The following is a 24,912-nucleotide window of genomic DNA, read 5'->3' on the forward strand; positions in this document are numbered from 1 at the left end:
ATTCTTCATTCCCTATTTTTTAACAACCCCCAAAAAAAACAGTAAAGGGACAAATACCTGTTAACATCATCATTTAGAACACTTTAACTTACAAGGCTAAAATCTAATGAATAAATAAAATATACTGTGGCAATAATCCTCTCTAGACCAAAAAAAAAAAAAATCAGATACACAGTGAATCAAAATGATTGGGAAAGTTGGCCTTCGGCACCAGTATGAAAGAGCATGTGGTTTTTACAGACTCACCATGGGGATAAAGTTACAGAAAAATACCATGAATTCCATTTCACACAAAACCAGTTGATGACTGTCATTAGCTTAAAACTACACAAAGGGCAATTACATCCTCGCTGAAACACAGTTTAAACAAATAGGAAAATGTTTACAAGGCATCCACAGCATGTAAATCATGTACAGATGGATACATTCATTGTTTCCCCTCCCCAATAGCTTTTATTTTAGATAAATACTTTACTCTTCCCCGTTTTCAGCATTTACTGGACTCATTACATGCACAACTCAAAGTCAGAAAAAAAGTCAAGGTTATTGCAAAAATAGAATTAAACTAAGAATCTTCAAGTACCTTACATGACAGCCACTCTGTACCATGCCCATTGCTTATAAAATGAAAGGTCATTGAACCCATGAAAATATCTCTAATATTTTCTTAATTTAAAATAGATAATTTTAAGTGTATTTATAGTAATCTCAAAGTGATAATTTGAACTTTGAAAATAATGCAAACAATTAAAAATTATACCCATATTACACAAGAATTCTGTCTGTATCTTAAGCTGAAAAAAATCAAAAAACTATAGAAAACCACATATAGAACAAAAAAATAATCACAATTTACATTATAATAAAGGCAAATTTTCAGCATTTTTTAAAAAACCTGCAGCTGTGAGAGATGTCAAAGCAAGTCACTACTAACTATAAATTCATCAGTTTGGTTTTAAAAGATTTTTCTCTAGCAAGGGTTTAAGGGTGTGTTGTACACATGCGTAAAATTCTTACTGTTTTTAGATGCCTAGAATCTTCATATATTATTGCCAAATACACTTATCTTCAAGCAAGCAGTAGGCAACGTATCACAATTTGGACACCGCAGGGAAACCTAACGGTCTGGTAATACAGGTAAAACTGGAAAATTAAAAAAAAACCCAAACACATCTGATAGCATATTGCCCAATTGAAATTACTTCCAAGCCACAGAGCTGCAGAGCCTTCCAACTCGGTAAAGTGAAGTAAGTAATGTCTGAAACAATTACTTGTACTCTCTCATGCTCGTGTGTTGCACATTTCATTTAGCCATAGTGTATCTTCAGAGTACACCTACAATCCCATGCACCTCAGGTACATATACCCATCTGCTGAGAGAACCATTCCTTCCTTCCTTTTTAGGGTCAAAGTTCATTACAGATGTAATCAGTATGCCTGAGGCTGGTAAAAATACTGTAGTACAGGCAATGCTAAGAGTGGCAATATCAGAAAACACAAAAATGAACAAATGATGGAAAAATCTAATATCTTTCTGCCCATTTCAAAGAATGTTGGAAATCCACCAGAATTTTTCCCTCGTATTGAAGAAAAGAGATTTAAAAGTTTTTTTTCCCCCTTTCAGAATCAAAAGCATTTTAGTAGATTTGTAAGGCTACCACGGATCTTCTAGATCTCCAGCACCCTACAGGAAAAGAAGAGGAGAAACATTACTACTCACCAATACAAACGAAAACATTTTGTTGCACTTTGGATTTCAGTGGCATAATTAAGTAGAATACTAGCATAAGACACATGACATTCTCCTTTTCTTCCATACCTGCTCACTTCAACACACAAACATTCTCTGTTCTTCTACTTCATGAGGCAATTGACTTTTATAAAACATGAACCCAGTACAGCTCTTATAGCATAAAGACTTAAGTATTATCTAAAATCGTACCAAATTATGGATATCAATAGATACTACATCTATGGACTACAAAAAGATTTCTATGAAATACTAAGGAACTCAGTTCTTCAGGTATTCCTGATCCACAAGAAATTCCCACAGGTTCTCTGTCATTAATGCAGTGATATTTGTACCTGTTTTGAATGATGACATTTTTGTGCAAATGTTACATTTATGAACTGAGCACTGACACAACAATCCCATATTTAACTTTACACATTGGTTGCCACCACTGTAAATTCCCAGTATTATCACTGATCTAACCCAAATGCATGTATGACACGTCTCATATGCCAAAAGACACAAAAAAGATTTGGTAGAAGGTAAACTTCGGTAGAATAGCCAGTTTATTCATTTATATAGCTGATGTTTAACCTGAACCTGGAAATGTTGGACAAATAGAGGATTAATGATGAACATGCTAAACTCAAAATTACTCATATTTATAGAGGCTAATGAACATCATGAGTTAATATCAGAAGCTATGAAAAGTTTCAAGTCATGTCAGAATGACAGCATTTCAAATGAAGTTTATTACTTGCTTAAAAGAGTCAATATGCATACAGATATTATTCCACAGCATATTCTTTATTTTCACTTAAACACAGATTCTCAGAACTTGACACTAGGTACTAAATCTAAGTACATTTTCACTTCTGAGTATATATGTTATGCTACAACCTGGGAAGTAATAATACAGTCATCTAGAAAATAGATATTTATGATGAACAGTGGATACAATCTAAATTGGAAAAATCAAACACATTTCATGAAGATTAATTGACAACTTAAAATGTAATCGCTTTTGTAATTTAATTGTAATAGAAACTATACACAATTCAAATACAAACATGCAGTACATGATGCTGCGGGGAAAAAAAAGACTGAAGAATTCGTAAAATTCAATTAGTTTGCGCAAAAGACAATTAAGATGTGAATTACTTTACAATTAGTAAACACATACCATGAAAATTATTATTTAAGAATGTACTTAAAAGAAAAAGGTTTAAAATTTATTTTTGCATTAGCATGTTAGATTCCTATTGGATTTTAAAAAAAAATCTAAATCTCAAATGGGAAGTTAACCACTTGCTATACAACATAAGATGCAGTTACTGTAATATACCAGAGTAGTTGAACTTCTAAGGAAAAAAAAGCTTTGTATAAACAATCTGTACAAATTACTGAAGTAAAACCAAACAGACTTCTAGGATAGATGTGACAAATGTTGCGATATAAACAAAGGAAAGTACACCAAGTGAAGCGAAGCGTTAAATCCGCTATGCAAAACATTACGTCTATTTATCACTCGTCTCATTCATCCCTGAGTCTTCACTTGAGCTCTGTATTTCAGCAAGGTGATTCCCAGATTCTGTGTGGGCGTCTGGTGCGGGGTCACTGGGTCCAGCATGAGTATCTGAAGTAGATGCTGCAGCTGATTCAGCAGTGCACTCTTCTCCCTGCATCTTAGCTAGCCTGTAACTAGACAGCATCTCTTCCAGAAGGTGGCGGTAGTTCCCCCTATGATTAATTCTCATTTGCCTGAGCGCTTCCACCAATTTTCCCTGCGTTCCACTTTCCTCGGCTTCGCCAGGGTCCTTTTTTTAAGATTCAAGACCCCAAAAAAAATCAGCAGTTAAACTAGGATATTTTCTAATGTAAAAAAAAAAAACCCAATCTTTCCCATTGAGAAAACATCAGCTTTGCTCTATTCGAATATAAAACACCTTATTAGCAACATACAGCTGAGATAAACATGGATGATATTGTTCTATTTTATACAACACAATACTTTAAGAAATGATAGCTATTAAAACAGCATTTTTAATAATTTCAATTTATTTTGAGCCAGACAGTGTCAACATGGTACCTCCTCCCAATCAACTCCATCTTGATTCAAACTGACTTTCGAGGAATATACCTGATATTCCCCCACAACTGTTGGCAGTGAAAAATCTGAAAGTTTAAGCTACTTTAGCCATCAGGTCAATATTTTTAATTGTGAATTTCTGCACAGCCAATAGCAACACAGGTCTGTGAAAAACTTAGTGAACAGAACAGATAACTACTGCTAGCAATTTAGTTGAAGCATCACATCAAAATAAATGCTCGAAGTGTTGCAGAAAGCCATGCCTCTCCATTAAAGACTGATTTTTGCATGCATGATGCTGCCATGAAAGAAAGAAGCAGCCACCCATCAGCACCAGGACTGGTGGTAGTTGAATGATGTAAGACACCATTTTTGAGAGATGTGTGTATTGCCTAGAAAAATTAAAATCTAACAACCTACAGCACAAAACCTGTGATTAAGGAATGGAGGTCTCCTCTGCAAACCACCTATTTGGCTACAAGCTTTCAGTTGAAAAGAAGCCGTGGCTTGTTTGGGGTTGTGTGCGCGTGTTTTTCCTCCATCTGTTACAGTCTCTGATACTAGATACTTGAACTTTCAAGTGCTAAAGCAGTACTGTTGCTTTAAAGGAACAGTACATTTTAAATTATTAATACCTAGCAAGTTACGAAGCTAGACAAATGGAACTATCTCTGAAACCTGGCAGATTTTGCAATACATTAGAGGTAAAATCCAGACTGCCTTTTTCTCATGCTGACCTCATTTCATTGTCTAAAAGCTTCATAAACTACAAGTATTGCAGTCACTCATTTACAAGCTTAATAGCAGCATTAAGATGATATCATGTGTTCAGTAAGATTTTGGATGCTGTAATGTTGCTGGAATACAAGCCCCAAGACTGATTAGCACAGTCTAAGTTAAAAAAGGGACAATTTTACCACAAAAATGAATGTTACTGCATATAATGCTATGCCCTCTAAGCTTAAATTGTTGCATAGAGACATACTTCCACTGTGGTTTGCCGGTCTTAGTTTGAAATGTTTTAACTCCCATGTAACAGCATTTTCATATTTAGATAGCTCTTCAAAAGCCCAGCGAGAAGCAAGGTAAAGGAGGTAGTTTTAATGTATGACATGGAACTGTTTTAATGCCTCATGAGCACAAAGTCAGTGAAAACTCAGGGCATCAAGATGAGGTTACAAATTTATCCTGTTTCTTAGGTTTTGACAAAAAAATACCATTTATGTATTTATCTAGCTAATATTAAATAAGGCAGCATAGCTGAAGGATTCTAGCTGAAGTTCAGAGAACCTCTAAATTCCATAGTTCCTCCATCCAATCAGTTTTGCTATGAGGTTGACATTAGCAAACATACACCCTGCATCTCCACATTTCACAATATTCAGATCTTTAAAAATTCTTTTGGCAGAGTGAATATTTTTGCTCCCATGCAACACTGCAGAGTAAAAGCAATAAGCAATATAATAGCAACCTTGAGATTTCTAAACAATTCAAATGCTAGTAGGAATCAAAGTAACAGTGCTGTTAGTGTTTGATATTCACACTTGCATCCTGCTTTGCACCCTGTTTGATGCTGGGCTACTTTGCGCTTCCCTCGTCTCCCTCAGTGCTAGCAGACAAGAAGCCTCACAGACAACAGTAGAACAGAAATTGCCTCTTTTATATACACTGTATATACACACTATAACACAGATTTCTCTCTTACGGTGTGGCTAGAACAGGCCCCTGAAAACTATGGTTATTGTGCAAGTTACCATTTGTCTTCCTTCATGTTCTAATTCAACTTAGTGCTTACTGACCATAAAAACAAGAATAAATTTTTGCTAACTAAATTTAACATGAACATTCGCAAACTTTTTTCTTTTTTTACACAAGTTCTGCTCTGTTAAATTATGTATATAAAAAGGGCTGCTACGTATTAGGGACAGGACTTATAATGCTTAAGGGTGTAAGAATTTTGACCATCTACATTTTTTAAGTAATATCTAGCAGCCCTTAATGGCATATTATTTGATTTGGCAAAGTGCCAGAATGCAGTATTAGTAAAAGGAAGAGAGAAACATGATCCATTTCAAACAAGATACTCAAACACGAGTTTAAAGAAACGTCACTGAAACTATTAACACAGCCACTGTAATTTTAGCATTGTTCCTTTTGTTTAAAGATACATATACACCCAAGTAGCCTAACTGGATAGTAGCCTCCTAGTCTTGCGAGCATGTAAAAAAAATGGTCAAAGTAGAGCCATTAGAGAAAGAATAATACTTTAACATGTTAACTAGAATAACTCCTCAGTGGTATTGTAACATTACAGCAGTAACAATTATTTAGCTATGAAGAAGTGCTTTGAAATTCCCTTCAGAGACCGGAAAGCACCAAGCATCAATACATAACAGATTTTTATGATTTCACTTGCACTTGCAAGGGTACAAGCCACCACATTTATAGCAGAAATCCCTCTGCTGAAATACTGGCAAAGTAGCTCTTTGTGAGCCCTGTGCAGGGCTTTCTCCAGCCCTAGATTTATGAAATACTTGTACTTTGCTGAGATGCCCAAAAGAAAAAAACAACAGCCTTATGGCTGCTATACCCTACAGCCGTACTAGAGATCTCTGAACACTGCTGTAGCAAGGATTCTTTCAGTTTTCAGTCTCTCACTCTACACAGCATTTGCTTATTTAGGCTATATGTTAAAGTGTCTTAGAAAATGCACATGTGAAGAATTGGAGGAAGGTATTCTACAATCACTAGGCTTGGACAACAAAAAAAAAATTCTAAGCACAACGCTGCCTGAAATCTTTACAGCACTGACTAAAACCAAAGCTAATCTAGAGAAAGATACCACCTTGGTTTTGATTTCTATACTTTAAGAACCTATTTGCAAAGCTATTATGATCCAGTTCACAGTAACTCAGGGTATCTAGTTTAAACTGTTGAGTGCTGAAAAGTATAGTGTTTAGAAGGAAGTCATATTCTCAATTGCAAAAGTTAATATGGTTGATTTGGGTTGTTGGTTCTGTGGGATTTGTTTTTGTGGGTTTTTAGAAAATTTTGCTCATGTGCATTAGTATTTTAGCAATTAATTACATTATTATTTTGTCAAGGTAAAAAATGGTTCTAGCCTTACATAAAATCACCAGATGAAGATGACTGCCACAGGCAGACTTTCTAGTTAGCAACAGCAGTATTCTGCACTACGCCCATGCTCTGACAGACACATGTACCCTTAACCACACACGAGAAAAGATCCTCACGTGCACCTTTGTGCTCTGCAGACTCAGCATCTGTGTCTGCAGCTCATATTTTTTAGTATGAGGATGCACTCTTGCTTCATACTAGTTTATAACAGAGGCATTACTTGTTAGATTTCCATCTCACTTGGATGTCATCATTGGGATGTACTGCATGTTCCCTCCTACCTTTTCTTCCTGTTTAAATGTGAAATGTGCAGCAACATTATCAGAGTGTGTAGACATTGTCTGATGTTGAGTAACTAAACAGCTTCCTTCCCTTTTACCCCCTGCCATGCACTAGAGTATTCAGTTCAAAAGACTAAGAGATCACCACATATATGCCTGGAATTGACTAAGTAGCAAGGAATTCCTGTTTTCATCACCTCAGAGATAAGGCCCACTAAACTCATCCACTTCAAGACAGTAAGATAACAATTCCTGCTTGCTGGGAAACTGCAAACAGGAATTGCATCCTTTACCCAATGGCACGTCCTCCCCAGTCTGCTCTGGGTCAGAATCACTTAGGATGGAAAGAAGAAAAGATACTGACTGAAATGGCATCTTACCACAAGATCAAACTAAAATTTATTCCAGTGTATTTAACACACACCATCCAAATCATTATCGAGATTTGCACTAAATACCAACAGAAAGGAGAGTTTACAAAGTAGACTGGAGTCTACTGCTGACATGTCATATTAAAGAAACCAAACTAAAAGGACTCAAAACAACTATCCGTGGATTCTAATGGCAATAAAGGTCAAAGCTAATAAAGGTAATAAGGGTTAAAGCTATATTCTTTGATGAGTAACTTGCATATTTAGTTCAGCTACCTCATTTTATTAAATTATTATAGATTATGAACAAAAATTTCCTGGAAGTAGCCCATACACCAAAGGATGCTGTACTGTATGTTAGGACTTTCAGCAAGCTTGCATGGCTATTCAAAAGTAAATCTGGACTTAGAAAACATGCATCATAAATGCAACTATGGCATATGATATTTCTAGGAAGTTACCATTAGAGAACCCCACCAACTTGTAAAACCTATGCCATAATCTTGAAACAAGCCACTTGCACAAATAACTTTACCCCAAAAGCAGGAACAAAACTGTGGCTAAATATGAAAAGCAGGCTGAGAGAGGTGCAGAGTTTGCTGAACGACTAAAGAAGCTGAAAGAAGGAAAAATTTTGTCTAGCTTTTTTGAGGTACTGGTAAACAATTTGTTGTAAGTTAAATGAAAGATACATACTCTATTACTTTCAAACTAAAAAAAAAAGGAATAAAACCTAAAAAATAAAAAAAGTTAAGGTACAAATAGGGAAGAAATATCTAACACAATACCGGCCCCTTCCACCTATACAAGCTTTCTAACTTAAAACAATAAACCAAATATGGGTAGCCAAGAGAAGATGGCTGTGAAAAACCCAGAAAATCCCAGTAATAGTTGTGGTGAGACTGCATAGTCACTATATCAAGGCACACAACCGATCATTTAGAAGTCTTTAAAACAAAAGTTGACATCTTCTTAACACCATTCATGGTAATGACTACCCAACTGAGGACCTTGTAGCCCTCTCAGAAGAAGAAAAAATACAACAAACCATTTAGTAAAAGATGAATGGTACCTTCACAGATTAGTTCACATAAACAGTACAGGAAACGACATGTGTACAAATAGTGATGTTTATCAGTTCTTCAGTCTTCCAAAGTTTTTTTAAAACAAATTTAATCGCAACTGGTATGAACACCAGATACTACTCTTTATACTAAGAACCACCTAATAATCAGGTTAAAAGTTACAGTAAATCATACTTCAACATGCTATTTAAAACTCAGCTTACTAGGAACTGGGCAGACCAATGTAAGCCATTTTAGAAATCAGAACTGAAGTAAACAAAAATCACACCTTCCTTAGACCATTGCATGTAGGATATTTAAAGATAGTGTAAACTCTAAAATTGCAGTCAATATTAGTCTCGTTATCTTTTATATTCAGTGTACCAAGGTCTTCCACACTTGCAGAAGACAGTAAGAAGTGTGTCTGCCCCCTCTTCTACTACATTTCTGGACAGTAGACATAGTAGCTAGTTAAGAAACAAATATGCTGACCATAATTTTTGACAACAACAATTTAGAAAAAACCCTGCACTGTTGCCTCACAGGTTTGACTGAAAAAACAGCAGTCAATTAAATGTTTAAAAAGTCTTTCAGAATTGAGAGTCAGCTTGCTGTCTTTCTGAGGATGAAGTTCTATATCAGATCCATCCAAAACAAGGTCAAAATGAACTGTATGCTACAATACATCTTTTGTGTTTATAATATTTTATTGGTAGTGATGTACACTTTTGCTTAACGTATGACACTACTTCGATGTTCTCATTAACAAAGAGGTGTAACAATCAAAATAGGAACTTACCCCCTCGTTCTCTCTGTGTGGATTCAGCCTACTATACACAGCTTCAATAATATTACGCCTAAAAAGAGAAGTTTTAGAACAATTAAGCACAACAAAGGACTTCAAAACACCTAGAACTTAAAAAGTTTGAGCACAGTAATAATTTGAAAGTCTTTAAGATATTTTGCCTTTAACCTGCCTCTTAAAGATGAAGTTCACTCTCAGTGTCTTTACTCACTTTCAAGGTGATGTTTGGCGATTTAGCAGTCTTCACAAATCCTGGATTTACTAAGCAAGGCAAACATTTTCTTACCTTACCCTCCCCATGGTCTACCCCTTTACAACTTTAGAAGTTCCAACTGTATTTTGCCAAGAGTAACATTTAAATCTACATTTTGCTTACTGTAACAAAATGCTTTGAGTTTGCTGGTTTTCTCACCTTATTTCTGGATATGGAATTTGAAGACAATTGCAGTTTTCCGCATTTTTATTATATATACACACATTACTACTCGCCTACGAACTTTTGAAGTGTGGTGCCCAGAGTATACAACCTCTGAGATGCATTTTCTATGGACTATTCACACTGTAGAAATTAAAACCAATGCTACTAGCTAGACTTTTTTCTGGAAGTGCCATATAAGGCCACACCTTCACAGGCAGACAAAATAAGTACAGAAAACTTCTCAAAAAAACCCAAACCCAAAGTATAACCAGACTTCTGAGAAGAAAAAGGTTATGTCCCTACACCTTTGAATCATAGTAAGAACTAGGAAACATTCAGACAAGTATAATAAATATGATCAAAGTTATTGACAGCTTCAACAAAAAAGAACTGCTATATGAACTAAGACTCTCAAGTCTGGAAGCAGCCAAGATGTATAAAAATGATGTCTTACAGAACACACATAACTGACTATTGACTCTTCCAAACGAAGAGCACAAGGGCATCAAATGAAGACAGCAGCAAATGTCTCAAAAAGACACAGTGATGGCTCTTGACACAACAGAAATTTCTGCCCCAGAAAACTGAGGATGCTAAAAGTTTGATGAGGCTCCTTCTGAACATGTTTACCTTGACTTAGAATTTCTCTTCCATCACTAAGTATATAAACCAGCTCAAGATCAGGAAGCACCTCAGCTGTATGAAGCTGAAAGCCAAAATAATAATGATGGGGAAGTATTTTAAATGTTTTCCTGGTCGTATATTCTTCCCTAGGCTTCTACTTTCAGCTATCCTGTGGAGAGGACACAGAGCTAGAATGATCCTTGGTCTGATTCTAGCATGACGAGGTTTTTATGTTCACACCATGGAAGCAAAAGCACATTCGAAACAGAAGAGTTTGGTTTTTGAATGGAACACTGCAAGTATGTCTACTTCTGAGACAAAGCAATAAATCAGATAATCTCAATATCTCGTGTCCAGCACCAGAATATATTTTTCCAGTCATGACCCAGCATTTACAACAGTACTTACTAAATTACTCAGAACTCTGGGAGATGGTTTGCAGACCAGTGAATGCAAGGGTCAGTGCATCAAATCTCAGGATAACCACTGAACTACAACACTGAAAACAGTAGTCAATTAAATCTTTTAGTCTTTCACAGAATTGGGTGTCAGTTTGCTGTCTCTTTGAGGATGAAGTTCTGTATCAGATGCATCCAGAACAAGGTCAAAATGAACCGTATGCTACAATGTGAACACACCATGCTATCATGTGTTCAGAGGCTATATATGGCAGTGATGAAATCAGCATTTACCTAGACACACCACATCAAGACAAGCAGAAGGCAGGCACAACAGATACACCTGAGAACTTGAAGCCTCAAGACACTAGTGTATATGCAATTTGTGCTTGTTTATACACAAAGGTTTTGGGCTGTGTCTGCTCCAGAAGAAAAGTTCAGAATGAAATTGATAGCGGTACTTTCAAAAATAATGTCCGATATGAAAGAAATACACTGAAGAACACAACTTCTCCAAGGGCACATCCATTAAAGCCAGCGTTTTAAGAATTCTGGAAGGGTTGTATGGCCAAGCTAGCATTGGATGAGCATCAGCACTGATGGAAGACTTGTTTAGAGAAAAGTAACGGAATCTTTACGCAGATGATACAGGAGGGGGTTCTCTCCATTTAGGTCCATGCGAAATGGCACAATTCTGACCAAATGTCTGTACCACAGAGAGCAATTGTACCTCACAACAATGTAACAGAAAACATGCACAGTCCAAGCAAGGCTTGGCAGATAGCCATTACAGAGGGTATAAACCAAACTTTAAAACTCAAGCCTTTAGGAATTTTCCTATCTTTGCAATTCACTTTTCTTTCTTTGAACAGCATATTTCTTTGTATTTGCCTTTGAAGGGAAAATTCAGGAGCAATATTTTGAGTGGAAGTACTAACCTCCAAGTGACAAAGCGGCTCAGAACTTTTGTTTTCTTCAGCAGCAAATGACCATTCTTTTGGCAGCATTTGAAGTTACATGGGAATCCAAGTAAAGCCAGAAGCCCGTCTTTGAAGAGTAAGATTTTTAAAGGATAAAACATCACCATCAAGCGACCACGGCAGAGTTGACACCTTTAGATCTCCTCAAATAATGAGCTAGTACGAGCTTCTGCACAAGTGAGAAGCTTGAAGGAAGTGTACAGTGCCAGTAGAAGTGGAGCTACCTCAGATCTTCCTAAGGTTTGCAAACATTTTCTAGTCAAGGTAACATTGCATAGCATTTCTCCAGCTCAGGCATACTAAAAGCCAGGAGCAACTATAACTGGTGCTAAAACCAAGGATGTCAGCCACAAGACAAGCTCTTTCTGCAACCTGTTTGAGCCAGGTCTTTGAGTTCAAACAGAACGACAGAGTGTGAATTCTTCATTTCCTGATAACATCACAGGATAAGGTTCCCAAGACAAAGAATATTCTCTTGTTACGACAAAAGTTTTAAGTTACACAGTATGTGATTTTGGGTTGTGTAGTTGTACTTTTTAAAAACTTCCATTCAGGAGCTCAATCCTGCAAGTAAAGTTAACAAAATACGTCACTGCCTGTCTTTGTCCTAAATTTGAAGGCCAAGAATAAGTTACTCAATACTGTATGACATTCTCTTTAAAGCAGCTGCAGGTGTACCTCCTGAAGTCAGTTTTCTGTAATGCAGGACTTCAAGTCAAAATGGAGAGAAAAGGTGAATTTAAGCCCATTAAAAATGTAACCTGGGTCCTAACAAATTAAAGTAGAATTTATATGCAAAGGTTCCAGAATAATGAAGCAGTACGTGATGCAGTTATTCATGAGCAAACCAACAAAACACAGCAACTCATTCAGCAGTTGGGAGGCACTAAGCAGAATAGGCACACTGCAACTTCTCTGAATGCCTGGAATGCACACAACTGGAGAAAAAGGCTCAGAATGTACAGGTACTTTCAAGGCTATAAAAAATAATCATGGCAAACAGTGCTCATTAATTAGTAAGTACAGTCAGTATAAATAGATGTATATACAAATGCTCAGAGGGCAGGATTCATATTTTGAAAAATATAAAGATTCCAGAAGCAACATGACCTATGCCAGGGAGCAATAATGGGTCCCATCCTTTGGGGAATTCTAGATTAACAATTGTTTATGCAATCCTGAATTCTGTTCATTAAAATCCTTAAATTATAGGTTGTTGGGACATCACCATTACCCTCCCCAGAAAACCCGTGTCATTTCTGAATGTTTACTCCAATTAAGTTTTAACATGCTTATCCGAGTTCGTTATTCTTTCTTATCTAACATGCAGTTTAAGACTAAACAAAGAAAAATTACTGTCTTCTGAGAATGTCTGCTGAGCAAACAAGCATTGACCCAAACTTATAATGGACACTTGGTGGTGGCGGGAATATGACAACAGGAGAACTGAGCATGTATTTTGATATTCCAGTTACATTATTGATAGTTCTTGACAGATGTAAAACAGTAAAAAGCCAAGAATATTTTTTTGAAATGGCCATATGGAAATAGTAAACTAATATGTTATTGTCCCAGAATATGACCAATCTGTTTCCCCTTACCATTTCTGAAATGGGAAAAATGACACAAATGTTTATGTAGTGCAAAAGGTAACCTAGCTTAAAAATATAAACCACAACTTTTTTCTTTAAATTGACTATAGCTGTTACAATAACAATAAAAGTAAGTTTCAGTGAACTAAATAGTTCAAGAAATTACAGTACTGTACTCACTTGCCAGCTAAACCACCTCCTGGTGGTAAATTAGGGATATTCTCCGCAGTTAAAATACGAATAACATGAGCAAGATCAGGCATTCCTTCTTCACCCGATTTTTCCATAATTTCTAATTTAAAAACAGAAGAAGTCCTTAGATTACTGAATTAATACCACCCACTCCTTAAGACACTAAAATACAAGACACTATTACTTTTTAATAGAGACATTATGAAAAAGTCACATGTAACCAGGAAAACATTCTTTACATTTTAGGTAAACAGTCTTTGCAAGGTGGAACAGAGCTATTCAAATCCATAGCCTGCCTTCCCAGTATGTTTCTAGCCATTCTCTCAGAGAAACTCAGAAGCATACAGTGAACTGGATGAAATATCCTGGAAACAGCAGCCTGTTCTCTTTCCAACAGAGGACAGCTGGGAGTCTGTTTCAGTTACCTTCTCATTGCTTTGCAACACATACTCAGAAGTTACATGCCATAACACCAATGTTTCCCGGGAATTCAGTCATACTTCGTTGTGAGTAATACCTTGAATTCTCCAAGGCCTGAATTGCCAGTGCATAAACATTAAGACCACCATGCAATAGAGGCAAATATAATGGCCCATTATCACTCAAGTGGCCAAACCAGAATATATAGCTGATGACGAATAATTAATAATACGGTATTCCATTTTCAAAGCGGAAGTATCACACAAGTCCACTACTAGTACGTTCTTCTGACTTGCAAAAGAACTGCCTAAACTCAAGTATATATTCATATGTTCTTATTGATCAAAGCTGCTGTAAGGAGAATGTGTAATAGCTGCATATAGATTCACACGGGCATAACACTACCAGCTTCCAGTCATTCAGCTACTACCATGGCAGAAAGGTTCACCAAGTTACCTACAAACTGTAGTTGTACGCATGTGCCGCATTTTTAAGACAGACTTTTTTCTGAAAAAACAACTGAATTAAGGAATGGAGTGCCATTTCCTGTAGACATCATTCTAGATAAAAATTCTTTGTTTGAGCCACAAAATAGAATTAAGAATGAATCCTCTCAAATATAATCCTAAAAAAACTTCAGTCAGTCTTTATCTTGGCTACTATCCAAAGATAAATCGAATTTCTTACAATCAATTGATTATATTCTGGATGCCCGATTTAGAACCTTCAACTAAAGCCAGAAGCAGCTACAATTTGAGTTGCTGAAGTTAGCAGAAAAGCACATCATTTACCTACTTTAAACACTGCATCCCAAGTTTCCTGGTGTTTAAACATGTCTTGATGTCTATCACCTATCTAGAAAGCAACTGATATGCAGGCATCTTCCAGGACTACTAAAAACAACAAAGTGCCTGCAAGGTATCAGGGATCTGTAGGAAAGCCCCCCAAAAGCAAGTCTACTTCTAGAATAGTTTTACTACTCTGTAACAAATAAGGCACTATGCTTCTAAGGCCCAATTTTAAGGCAGCACCATACAATCTCTGCCCTGAATAAGCTAGATATACTACTACTAGAAGTGATAAAGTTTCATGGAAGAATGCTTAATGTATATTATCATACATCCACCCATTAAGAATGAATCATAGCTAGAAAAGGAAATGACAGCTGAATATGTATGCTTGAATCTCAATCACTTCTTCCAATACACATTCACACAAATCAGCCACAAGTCCTCTTACACATTGCATCTTTTTGTGCAGTTCTTCCCAGTTAGAAGTAGCTTGTACCACTGTAATATAATTTTACTGAGTCACATCTGATAGGAAGTGTGTCTTATGCATATACTGCTTTTTATACAAAGAACACATCTGGCTCTGTACATACTAACAGTAGGCAAATAGACAGAATTAGTAAGAAAGTCTACAGAAGTATGCAATTACTAAATATTAATGCAAGCATAAGAGTTTTATATCTTCTTAAGAGGGAAGTAAAGCAAACACAACTAAGGATTGCTGTGTATTTCTTGGTACTGGAGACTTTTACTTTATACTGTACAACCACTTCTCAGGGAGTGCTGAACTAAACAATGAGCATCTTCTCTCCATTTCTAGAAGGTGCCAAATCAGGAATTCTGGTGGACCTGACCATTTCTTTTTTTCTTCTCCCAATATTAGAATGAATAATTTCATCCAGAACATGGACCCTCTCTTCAAAAAAGCTTCCTAATAGAAAATCTGAGAATAAAGCAAATGACCAAGCATGACCTTTTTTCCTTACATATCACTTAACAGATACACACTGTGGATTTGTTTTGACAAAGGCCACTAGAGAAAGAAACCAAATGTTTTCAGAAACAGATTTATAGACGTTTACAAGGTTTTCCCCTTCATGTCAGTGATGTTAAGAATAACCCTGCAATCAATTTTTTCCCCGTGTAACACACTATTGTAGAAACTTTTATATCTGCATTGCTAATGTAACTCAGACACCTAAAAGAATCATTTCCTGATATTAACGTATATGAAAGTCCATGAAAAACCACTATGAAGTCTACTACTTTACTCCTAAAATTCTTTTCACTAAAAGCCTAACACTTCGAGATAAGCATTTTGAAAATTCAGACAAAATTTTACTCCCATTTTATATAATGCAAGTCCCTAACCAGGCAGCGTTACAAGTTTTTATGTTCCAGCATCTCCTTTGATTTCCAGCTATAAGATTATGACAAATCAGTTTTATATACAGTGTATATTCCATATACGTAAAATGTATCAACCAACTCACTGTATTAACTGAGTATTCATCTAGTAGTTACGACTCTTTAAGCCTACATAGAACACATGCCCCTATTTATGATTTGGGGTGTCAGTGTGTGGGGGTTTTTTTGTTCTGTTTGTTTGGGGTTTTTTGCTTGTTTGTTTGTTTTTTAACTGCATGTCTGATACACCTTTTGAAATAAGCCAAAACCTATAAGAGAATTGACTTCTGTGCCTAGTTTTCTCTTCCTGTGACCAAACTCTACCTCTAAAAAACAAAGAACAGAAAGTAGCATTTGAAAGTGGTAGTAAGAAAAGACTCACCTAGCATAACTTAACTATTGTCCAACACTTGCATTACTTTGGAAATTAACTAGTTAAGCGACTCAAAACAGAAGCGTGGCTGTGCTCACCATCATAAATGACTGAATCACAAGCTACTGACTACAACCTCGTAAGTATTTCTGAATACTCTTGAATGGGCAGCTTTGGAATGCAGTTATACACATTCTGTCAACCTCAAGACCCAAACTAGCAAAAGAGCTTTGGTACACAGTTCTTCCTCTGTAAGTTATCACTTGCCGAGTTCAGTTTTTAAACAATTCTGTTAAAACAAAAACTCTGTTTCAGTATTAAAACAATAATTCTCTCGTTTTAATAACTCTGGAAAGATCTTATGGAACTACTAACTCAATTCATTGTACAAATACACAGGATCCCAACATTCTACTTAGGAATGTGCAAAGACAGACTACAAATGTTACATGTGTAAGTATTAAACTGCTTTTTGACACAGATTTTTTTTTTTTTAATAACAAACCATTGCCTCAAACAATGCCTTTCTCTCCAAACCAGAGCTTAAAATGCCCAAGTATAGCAAACGAAAAAAAACCCTGTTGTCTGAAAGGTTTGATGGGTTAGTCGAGTCAACTTGAAATTTAAGGTCCACAAGAGAACAGGAAAAAATTCCATATTGAACATTCTACATTCATTGAGAATACCACTGATGAAACTAAAATGCCTCAGGAAGTCCCAAAGGATTTTATACTAAGTGCCAATGTTGCCCTGATTTAAGTTAGCCACTTACTGAAAGACAAGAATATCTAAGAGAACTCCTAGATTCTACTTTTGACATCTCCATCTTTGCAACTTATTAGTTCTAAGACAAGCTGATTTTTTTCAGGAAGTTTTTACTACACATATAAATAACATTGTTATTGGCTATCAACCAACTGCACATAACTTGTGAGCTGTTAATTCCTTAACTTATAAACATAGTTGCACACAATAATTTAACATGAACAAAGTCCATTATTTGCTTTTTGAAAGGAACAGTCATCATGTAGTCTGGTATTTTAAACACTAGCAAATTTGTTACAGATTCTCACTATATACAATCACTTACTGTAACTGAACATAGGTTCTTGGACTTACACATCAGAAACTACAAATAAATTATAACAAATATGCTGCCCTGAAGATGACTGTCCTAAACTATATTTAGAATACATGTAAAGTTAAAGTTTCTTTAGAAATACAACTTCCATCTCTTGAAAATAACTAGAAGAGATGATCAAACCCAGATTATTAACATTACAACTTATCTACCAGGCTTTAAGTTTTTAGAATTAAAAGCAGTTTAAACCTTTCAAGGCACAGCTCTTCTAGGCACTCTTTTCCAGACTACCCTTAGTCTAAAGATGAATGCAAAACTGATTATGGCAGTTGTCCTTTCCTGATCAAAAAGATGTTTCCACCTTCCAAAACTTTTCCTTACTACTCCAGCACTTGAAATCATACTGTCTGCCCACCTCCGCTTTTCTTCTTGAAAAGTATTTCTGCTCACTACTTAAACCTGTAAAATCAAGACTACTTTTTTAAAAGAAACCAACACCTTTCCGAACAATTCTCCCCATGCTGCTTAATGCTTTGAAACATTTTCTTAAAGCTTCTCTGTATCACTTCTGAACTAATAATACTCAAGGCAAAAATTTAAGGTAAGAATTGCAGTCCAACAACTTAAAGTTAAGGAAACTGTGTCAAAATGACAATTTAATGGAATTTATTATGAACGCAAAAATTTGTTAGAAAACAGGTAAATATTTCAAGTTCTTCTGAAGTGTTTCCTTTATTTTCTCCACTTCTTGACAGAATTTCCTCAAATATACTCTCATTCCTTGCTAAATACTTAAAAGCCTTGCACTTTGTCCAATTAGCAGAACACAGAAAGACACAGGGAACTAAGGCAAGAGAAAAAAAAAAAAATCAAGAGCTGAAGCAACAGAAGTCCAAGCTTTGAAGCAACTCATTTCTCAGGAACACTTAAGTTTAACAATCATTTTGAGTTACACTCAAAACAGCTCTGCAACAGTTCAGACTACAAACTCTCCACTTGTTTTTTTGTGTGTGTAGTGTTTGTGAAATATGACAATATAGCTGAAATAAATTTCTGTTAAGAAGTTATTTTGATAGTTGAAGTAGTAACTCAATTGTGCTGCATTGTTACTAGCAAATAGTGCTTCCTATGTCATTCTCAGTTAATTCAGTCCTTCTGAGCAGAGGTTATTTGACAGCTTTTCTGTTAATCTTCTGAACATTCATTTATGAAAGCAATAAATTACACTGCAGACCCATACATTTTTCACCTATTTGCTAATTGAGAGAGGAGCCACCAAGAAGCTGGGAATACTAACCAGTCGCCACTTAATGCACATCTGACTGCTGTCAGTAAAGGTAACTGGCTCCCGGCTCTCTCCCAGAGCCTATTAACAACAGGTCTTGTACTCTAGTCTGACATAGGAAGATAATAGGTATTTATCTTAACTAGTGTCATCGAGGAAGCCTGGGATGTAGGCCAAGTTCTGAGAAACGTGCCTAGAGTTAGCTTTTGACGTGACCATTAGCTCTCTCTAATCTCAACAGAAACTACAAATACGCAAGCCATTTCAATTTAGATGCCATTTAAACAAGAGGGAAAGACACTACACACAATGCCAGAGCACTCAGAGATGTGAACTCGTGTCACAGCCTTTCTATATATATTTAAAAATTAAGGTTTGTTACACACAAATGAAAAATTAAACCATAAAATATCTACACTATCACTTCCAGCATTAAAGTTTGAAAATTTTTCATACTAAAGTGGCAAAACTAGAAGTTGTCCACAGCAACCAGGTTACAGTGGCAGCATGTACATCTCCATGTCCCTGTTGCATTTTACACTGAATTAGTGTTAAGAAAAGTTATGAATGGTTAGTTGTGGGATTTTTGTATTCTCAGAAGATTCCTGATCTCCTTGGATGTACAGATTACTTCTCATTTATACCTAAACCATCTTATGGATATGAACTACTTTCTAATAAAAGCACATCCAATCAGTCCTTTCAGTATCCATTACAGAATTTTAAAAAGCCAGTGGGTGTCTCAGATATTCAAATAAACCAAAGCCAACAACAAAAAACAGAGGTGGCATCTATCTCTCATGTGACAGTGCTGGAGTCCTCTATTAGTAGTTCTCACCAAATAGTCACAAGAAAGGAAATTAAGTATTTTACCTCTACAGATTATACACGCCATGCTTGGGTGGCTGGAAAGTTTCTGGATCCATGTGGAGAAAATTTCATACCAAATGCTCAAGCTCAGGCTGTCAGTGGCCAGAGCTGTGGTTTACACCTTGGCACCCAGATTTAAAATTACTTTCATGGAACTCTGTGATATTGGCAGTCTACAGGACTGTTTAGCGATTTTTAATATGAACACAGAAAAGTACCATTAGGACAGTAATAACATAGTATAAAGCTAAACCACTGGTCTCAGCACTTGGAACAAATACATCTAAAAACGATACATGACTCACTATCCACCTATGAAGGGACCACCTCTTCATGAGGCACAGTTAAACTTGCACCTAGTAAGTAACTTGCACCCAGGCCTGAAACAAGTCAAGAAGGACTACAAGTAATCTCAACCAGCTTTCTCTTCAGTAAACCTTTTCCTTCCTCGAATACTGTTGCTATAACCGATAGCTCCAACAAATGGGTTAATAAGTTGCATCACCGTAAGTGGGTGACACTGTTTCAGTATTCTTCTGGTGAGATTACAGAAGTTTAAAGAATCGTTAACAACAAGCCTTTCAAAACCTTCACAGTATTATCCTAACAACATTTTGTAACAGCAAGACAAACTGTTCCAAGAACTCAGTTATTTTCATGCCTAGGTTGCTTCTGCAAAATCGTGTGCCAACATCAGAACAAGGTTATGATGAAAAGCAAACTTTCAGTATCATCCCTGAACTTGAGTCAATTCTACCAAAACTGAGCTGCACCTGGATCACTAGAACAATTGAGAAGATTGAAGAGACTGTGAGGCCACTACATATAGCTGTTGTCAGACCTTAGAACAGCCTTAACCAGTGATAAAAGATCTTAAATTAGAAGCAACAGTTTGAAAGCTTGCTTCAAATGTTAGCTTTTCTGACATTAAGAATGCTGCAGAAATGAAATAAATATACAAGGGCAAGTCTTTCAATCTTAGTCAAGCTAACTTTCACTGTTTCTGCTTAAGGGAAGAAGTTGCATTCAACCTTTGGGGTAGAGTTATAAAATCAGTGACTAAATGAAACTGGTTAGGAATTAAGTTTAGTCCTCCATGAAGGTTCTAGATGATTCTATGTTTTTTATTCACACACACACAGACACTTGGTAAGCATTCGGAATCCAAAGGGATGATTGTATTCATAGTTATTTTGATCATTTATACTCTTATGTTTTCACAAAAGTGCATTTAAAGAAGTTGTTGGTGTCAAAAATACCTCACAGCTGTATTAAACAGAACCAGTTAAAAAAAGCTTAGATAATTAGATTAGTAAGTTGTCCCTTCATGAAAAACCCAATACAGCTTTTTCTTTCTGTCAAAAACTTTCACAGAAGAAGGGAGCAAGTATCACAAATATCCCTTTTAATGATATTTTTAATGAAGATGTTAACAATATCACAGTTTACTTAGCCGGTATAACACTCTACAAGGTCAGTGATTGCACTTTGACCTGTAAAGACAGAAGTAAAAACCTAAAGCTCACATTTAAGGAAATGCTTGTGGAATACCAGGATAAACAAACTACATGGCTTAAAACATTTTTCCTGACACACAAAAATTCACAGTTGTAACCAGGCCTGAACTTGACCCAACATATAGTGGCATCGTGGCTTTCAGGGTTTTTGTTTTCACACTCAAGGAGCTTATGTCAGCATTTCTAATTAACAAAATCTATTTCTTACCTTCAACCCGTGATTCCAAGTACTTATCCAACTCGGCATCTTTTTTCACTGCCTCATCTGAGACCTTAGGAGCATTTGAAAAACAAACTAGTACAATACTCATGTTATCACGACTCCCCTATATGACAAAGAAAAAAAGAAGAGTTAGGTTCTTCAGTCTTATTTTTCATTTTTCTATTCTAGTCACATTATGACTTGTTCCAAATACAGTACTAAGGATATACCTGGGAAAAAAGAAACCTTGCAATAAAACTGTATTTCAATTAATAAGAACACCTAAGTTTCACAACTAAACTACTAACTAGAAGTAATTTTACTGATTTTTACTGTACATTTTTAGCCTTAAAGTTTAAAACATTTAATGGATTTATTTATATGTCAAGTGTTTAAAATTAATGTCAACAAAACGGGTAAGAAATTAGGCAGTCGTTTAATGTTACCTTAAGCCAAGTTAAAACACAGCTTATGTTGCAGAATGAAATGCAGAATACTTATCCTAGACTATTAGGATAGCTAGCTCCAGCTACTAATTTATTTCTGTTTCAGAGCATTCACACAAGACATTACATGCACGACAAATCTGTTTATCAGAATATACCCGTGTCATACATAGCAACTTGAAGAAAGTAAGTGAAAATATGAATCCGTTTAGTACGGCCAAGCTGACCTTATGGACTACCATGTGCTCAGCAACATTGGCCAACAGCTTTTTCAGGTACTAACTTTAATGACACTTCTTCACTAGTATGCTCTGATACCACTTTCCTGCCTCAATTTTCAAAATTATAATCCACAGCCAAATTTAAAAACACAGTGTCTAAGTCACAAGAAGATCTAGCAGAACCATAATTTAAATTTCTGGTTTGAAATCAAGAAAAATCAACATCTTAAACTTAAAAAAAAAAAAAAATTAAGTGCCATTAGTCACCACATATTGTTTCTGTGTAAACCCAACCTACCGCATAGGAACAATCATCTATCACAACTACTCCTTCTCCTGAAGAAATTAAGTAGGAATCTGACATTAGAATGAACTCCTTCAAAAGTACTCAGGGGTTACTCCACATTCCCTTTTATACCAAGCATACGGGGACACCCATCTTCTACAGCAGTTAACATTATGTGGTACCATTCACATCCTGAAGACAGAAGACAACATTCTAATATCGTTACAAACTGCAGAGATCCAGGATCTGACTTGATAAAATAAACACAAAGTCAGGGCTCAGTTTTACTGAAAGTATACTAGAGTGACCATCCTTTAACAAGGCTGGTCAAGTGCCTGGTCAGAAAAGCCACAGTGTTTAAACCAATCATACAATGTATGGTATATGCTGTAATACAGCCCTACTTCTGAAAAAAGTTACTTACCCTTTAGTGTTAGAATTCTGAATTTCAATATTTTCCTCAAAATTGCATGTTTAGGCTGTGGCTTAGCAAAGGAACTCTATTTGCACTAGTAGGAGTTGCACTTCTCAGGGAATGCTGGAAATGGTATACCTACGAAACATTTGTAGACCAACCTGTAGTTGCTCCAAACAAACTGAATTTGAGGAGCACAAGCAAGCTCAGATGCAGAACTAGTGCTTCTCCATCTAAGCTACAACTATGAGCTGAGGACACCACTTCAGATGACAGACAAACAATACCTTGAAGAGGAGATAGTGCAAGCGCTAGTTTTACGCAAAGGATACAAATACTGCCCAACTTGAAAGAACAAGAAACCTACAAAACAGCTTGCACTGAATTTATTAATTTTTCAAAAAATTGTATTTGGAAACAAAGTTTATGGCTGGAACTATATGCAGGTGTTATTTGAGAAAATTATAGCAATTATTTTTGCAATTGCTATCACCTCTCCAGGCACAAAGGATAAGGCTGTACATTCTTCTTGAAGAATATATAGTCAAATGGGTACAGAAGTTTGAGTGAAGTAAGAGGGAGAAGAGTCGGCCAGGAACTGCTGTTAACACTGTATCCATCTAAACAGATCTTTTTAGAACAGCTGCTTGGAGAAAACAGTTACATACCTTATGTAAACAAGTGTCCACTACCCAATTGCACACTTTTTCCAGGTCATCTGATACTTCAAGTCTAGACTTAACAAATTCACAGAGCTCTTCATTGCTCATTACATCCCAGATTCCATCACAAGCCAAGATGATAAACTCATCTTCTTCTGCCCTTAAAATTTCACAAACCTCAGGCTCTGGAGAAACAAGTTGTTCTGTAGGGCCTTTACCATCAACGCATTTGTAGTCATAGTCCCCCAGAGCTCGAGAAACTGCCAATGAACCATTAACACGCTGAATCATTACACTGCCTCCTGCATTCTGGATTCGCTCCTTCTCCCTTGGGTTGCAAGGTTTGTGATCCTGTGTTGAAAAACAGACTTGTCCATTCCTATAGAGAACAGCACGTGAATCACCACAATTGATAAAGTACACATGCTCAGGTGAAATCATAACTCCCACTGCTGTTGAGCCACTTCTGTCCATCCCATTTCTGAGGTCTGAGAAATTGCGCATATACTCATCAATTTTCAAAAAGCCAGTTCTGATTCCACTCTTGACATTTTCCACTGAAGGTTCAAGAGCAGATCCAGGTTTTTCTGTTGCCCTAAAATCTTCATTATTAGTGATGTGTTCCAATAAGTGCGTGGAGCAATAATTTGCAACACGAGATCCTGCGTGACCATCATAGACAGCAAAAAAGGACCAGTCCTCTAAGCCATGGGGAATACCTACAACAGCTGTGTGAGCATCTTCCATTTCCACTCTCCATCCCTGCATACTGCTGAGGCCATAACGCAAGCCATTCCCTGCACCATGAGCATTATGTTTCTCAGTTTTTGGTTTATCCAAAAATGCACCCATGTTTATGCAATATCGAATCTGGAAAACAGAAAAGAAAAGTCTTATTTATAAAACCACCACTCCATATAAGCTTTTTTCTCCCTTTCCTCTGTTTCTTCTTTATAAAGCAAGTAATAAAGTATGCATGTGCAGAAGTCAACAGCTATAATGGGGGGAAAAAATAGTAAGTGACATGAATGAAGTGCAAACTTACAGACCCCTGTTTGCATTTTTGGTGGGCATTTTTTTGGTGGTGTTGTGTCTTTTAAAGAGCTACTTAATCAAAATTAAAGGCTCTCCACATGAAGACGGAGTAGTTCACATACCTTTGCAGCCCTGCCAATTTTGTCATTCTCTACAGAAACTAATTCATGCTGTAAAGTAACAACCATATGACTCCTCTTTCCAGTTTTGTTGTGGC

General features: G+C 36.3%; 1 protein-coding gene across 2 annotated transcripts; it reads right to left on the reverse strand.

The window, feature by feature from the left end:
* Window positions 1–1,654: 1,654 nt before the first annotated feature.
* Window positions 1,655–24,527, reverse strand: PPM1B (protein phosphatase, Mg2+/Mn2+ dependent 1B; the record flags this gene model as incomplete). 2 transcript variants are annotated; one of them, XM_081997580.1, is made up of 5 exons in its annotated part: window positions 1,655–1,684; window positions 9,475–9,532; window positions 13,673–13,784; window positions 21,637–21,754; window positions 23,667–24,512. In XM_081997580.1, 5 exons carry the CDS (start codon window positions 24,510–24,512, stop codon window positions 1,655–1,657), a joined length of 1,164 nt encoding a protein of 387 aa, XP_081853706.1. The 2 variants fall into 2 exon arrangements, with proteins under 2 accessions (XP_081853706.1, XP_081853705.1); XM_081997579.1 differs by lacking the exon at window positions 1,655–1,684 and adding an exon at window positions 3,250–3,549 and having other exon boundaries at window positions 23,667–24,527.
* Window positions 24,528–24,912: the final 385 nt, after the last annotated feature.

The sequence above is a fragment of the Phaethon aethereus genome (genome assembly GCF_964289735.1).
Source record: "Phaethon aethereus genome assembly, chromosome: 3".
Lineage (NCBI taxonomy): Eukaryota > Metazoa > Chordata > Aves > Phaethontiformes > Phaethontidae > Phaethon > Phaethon aethereus.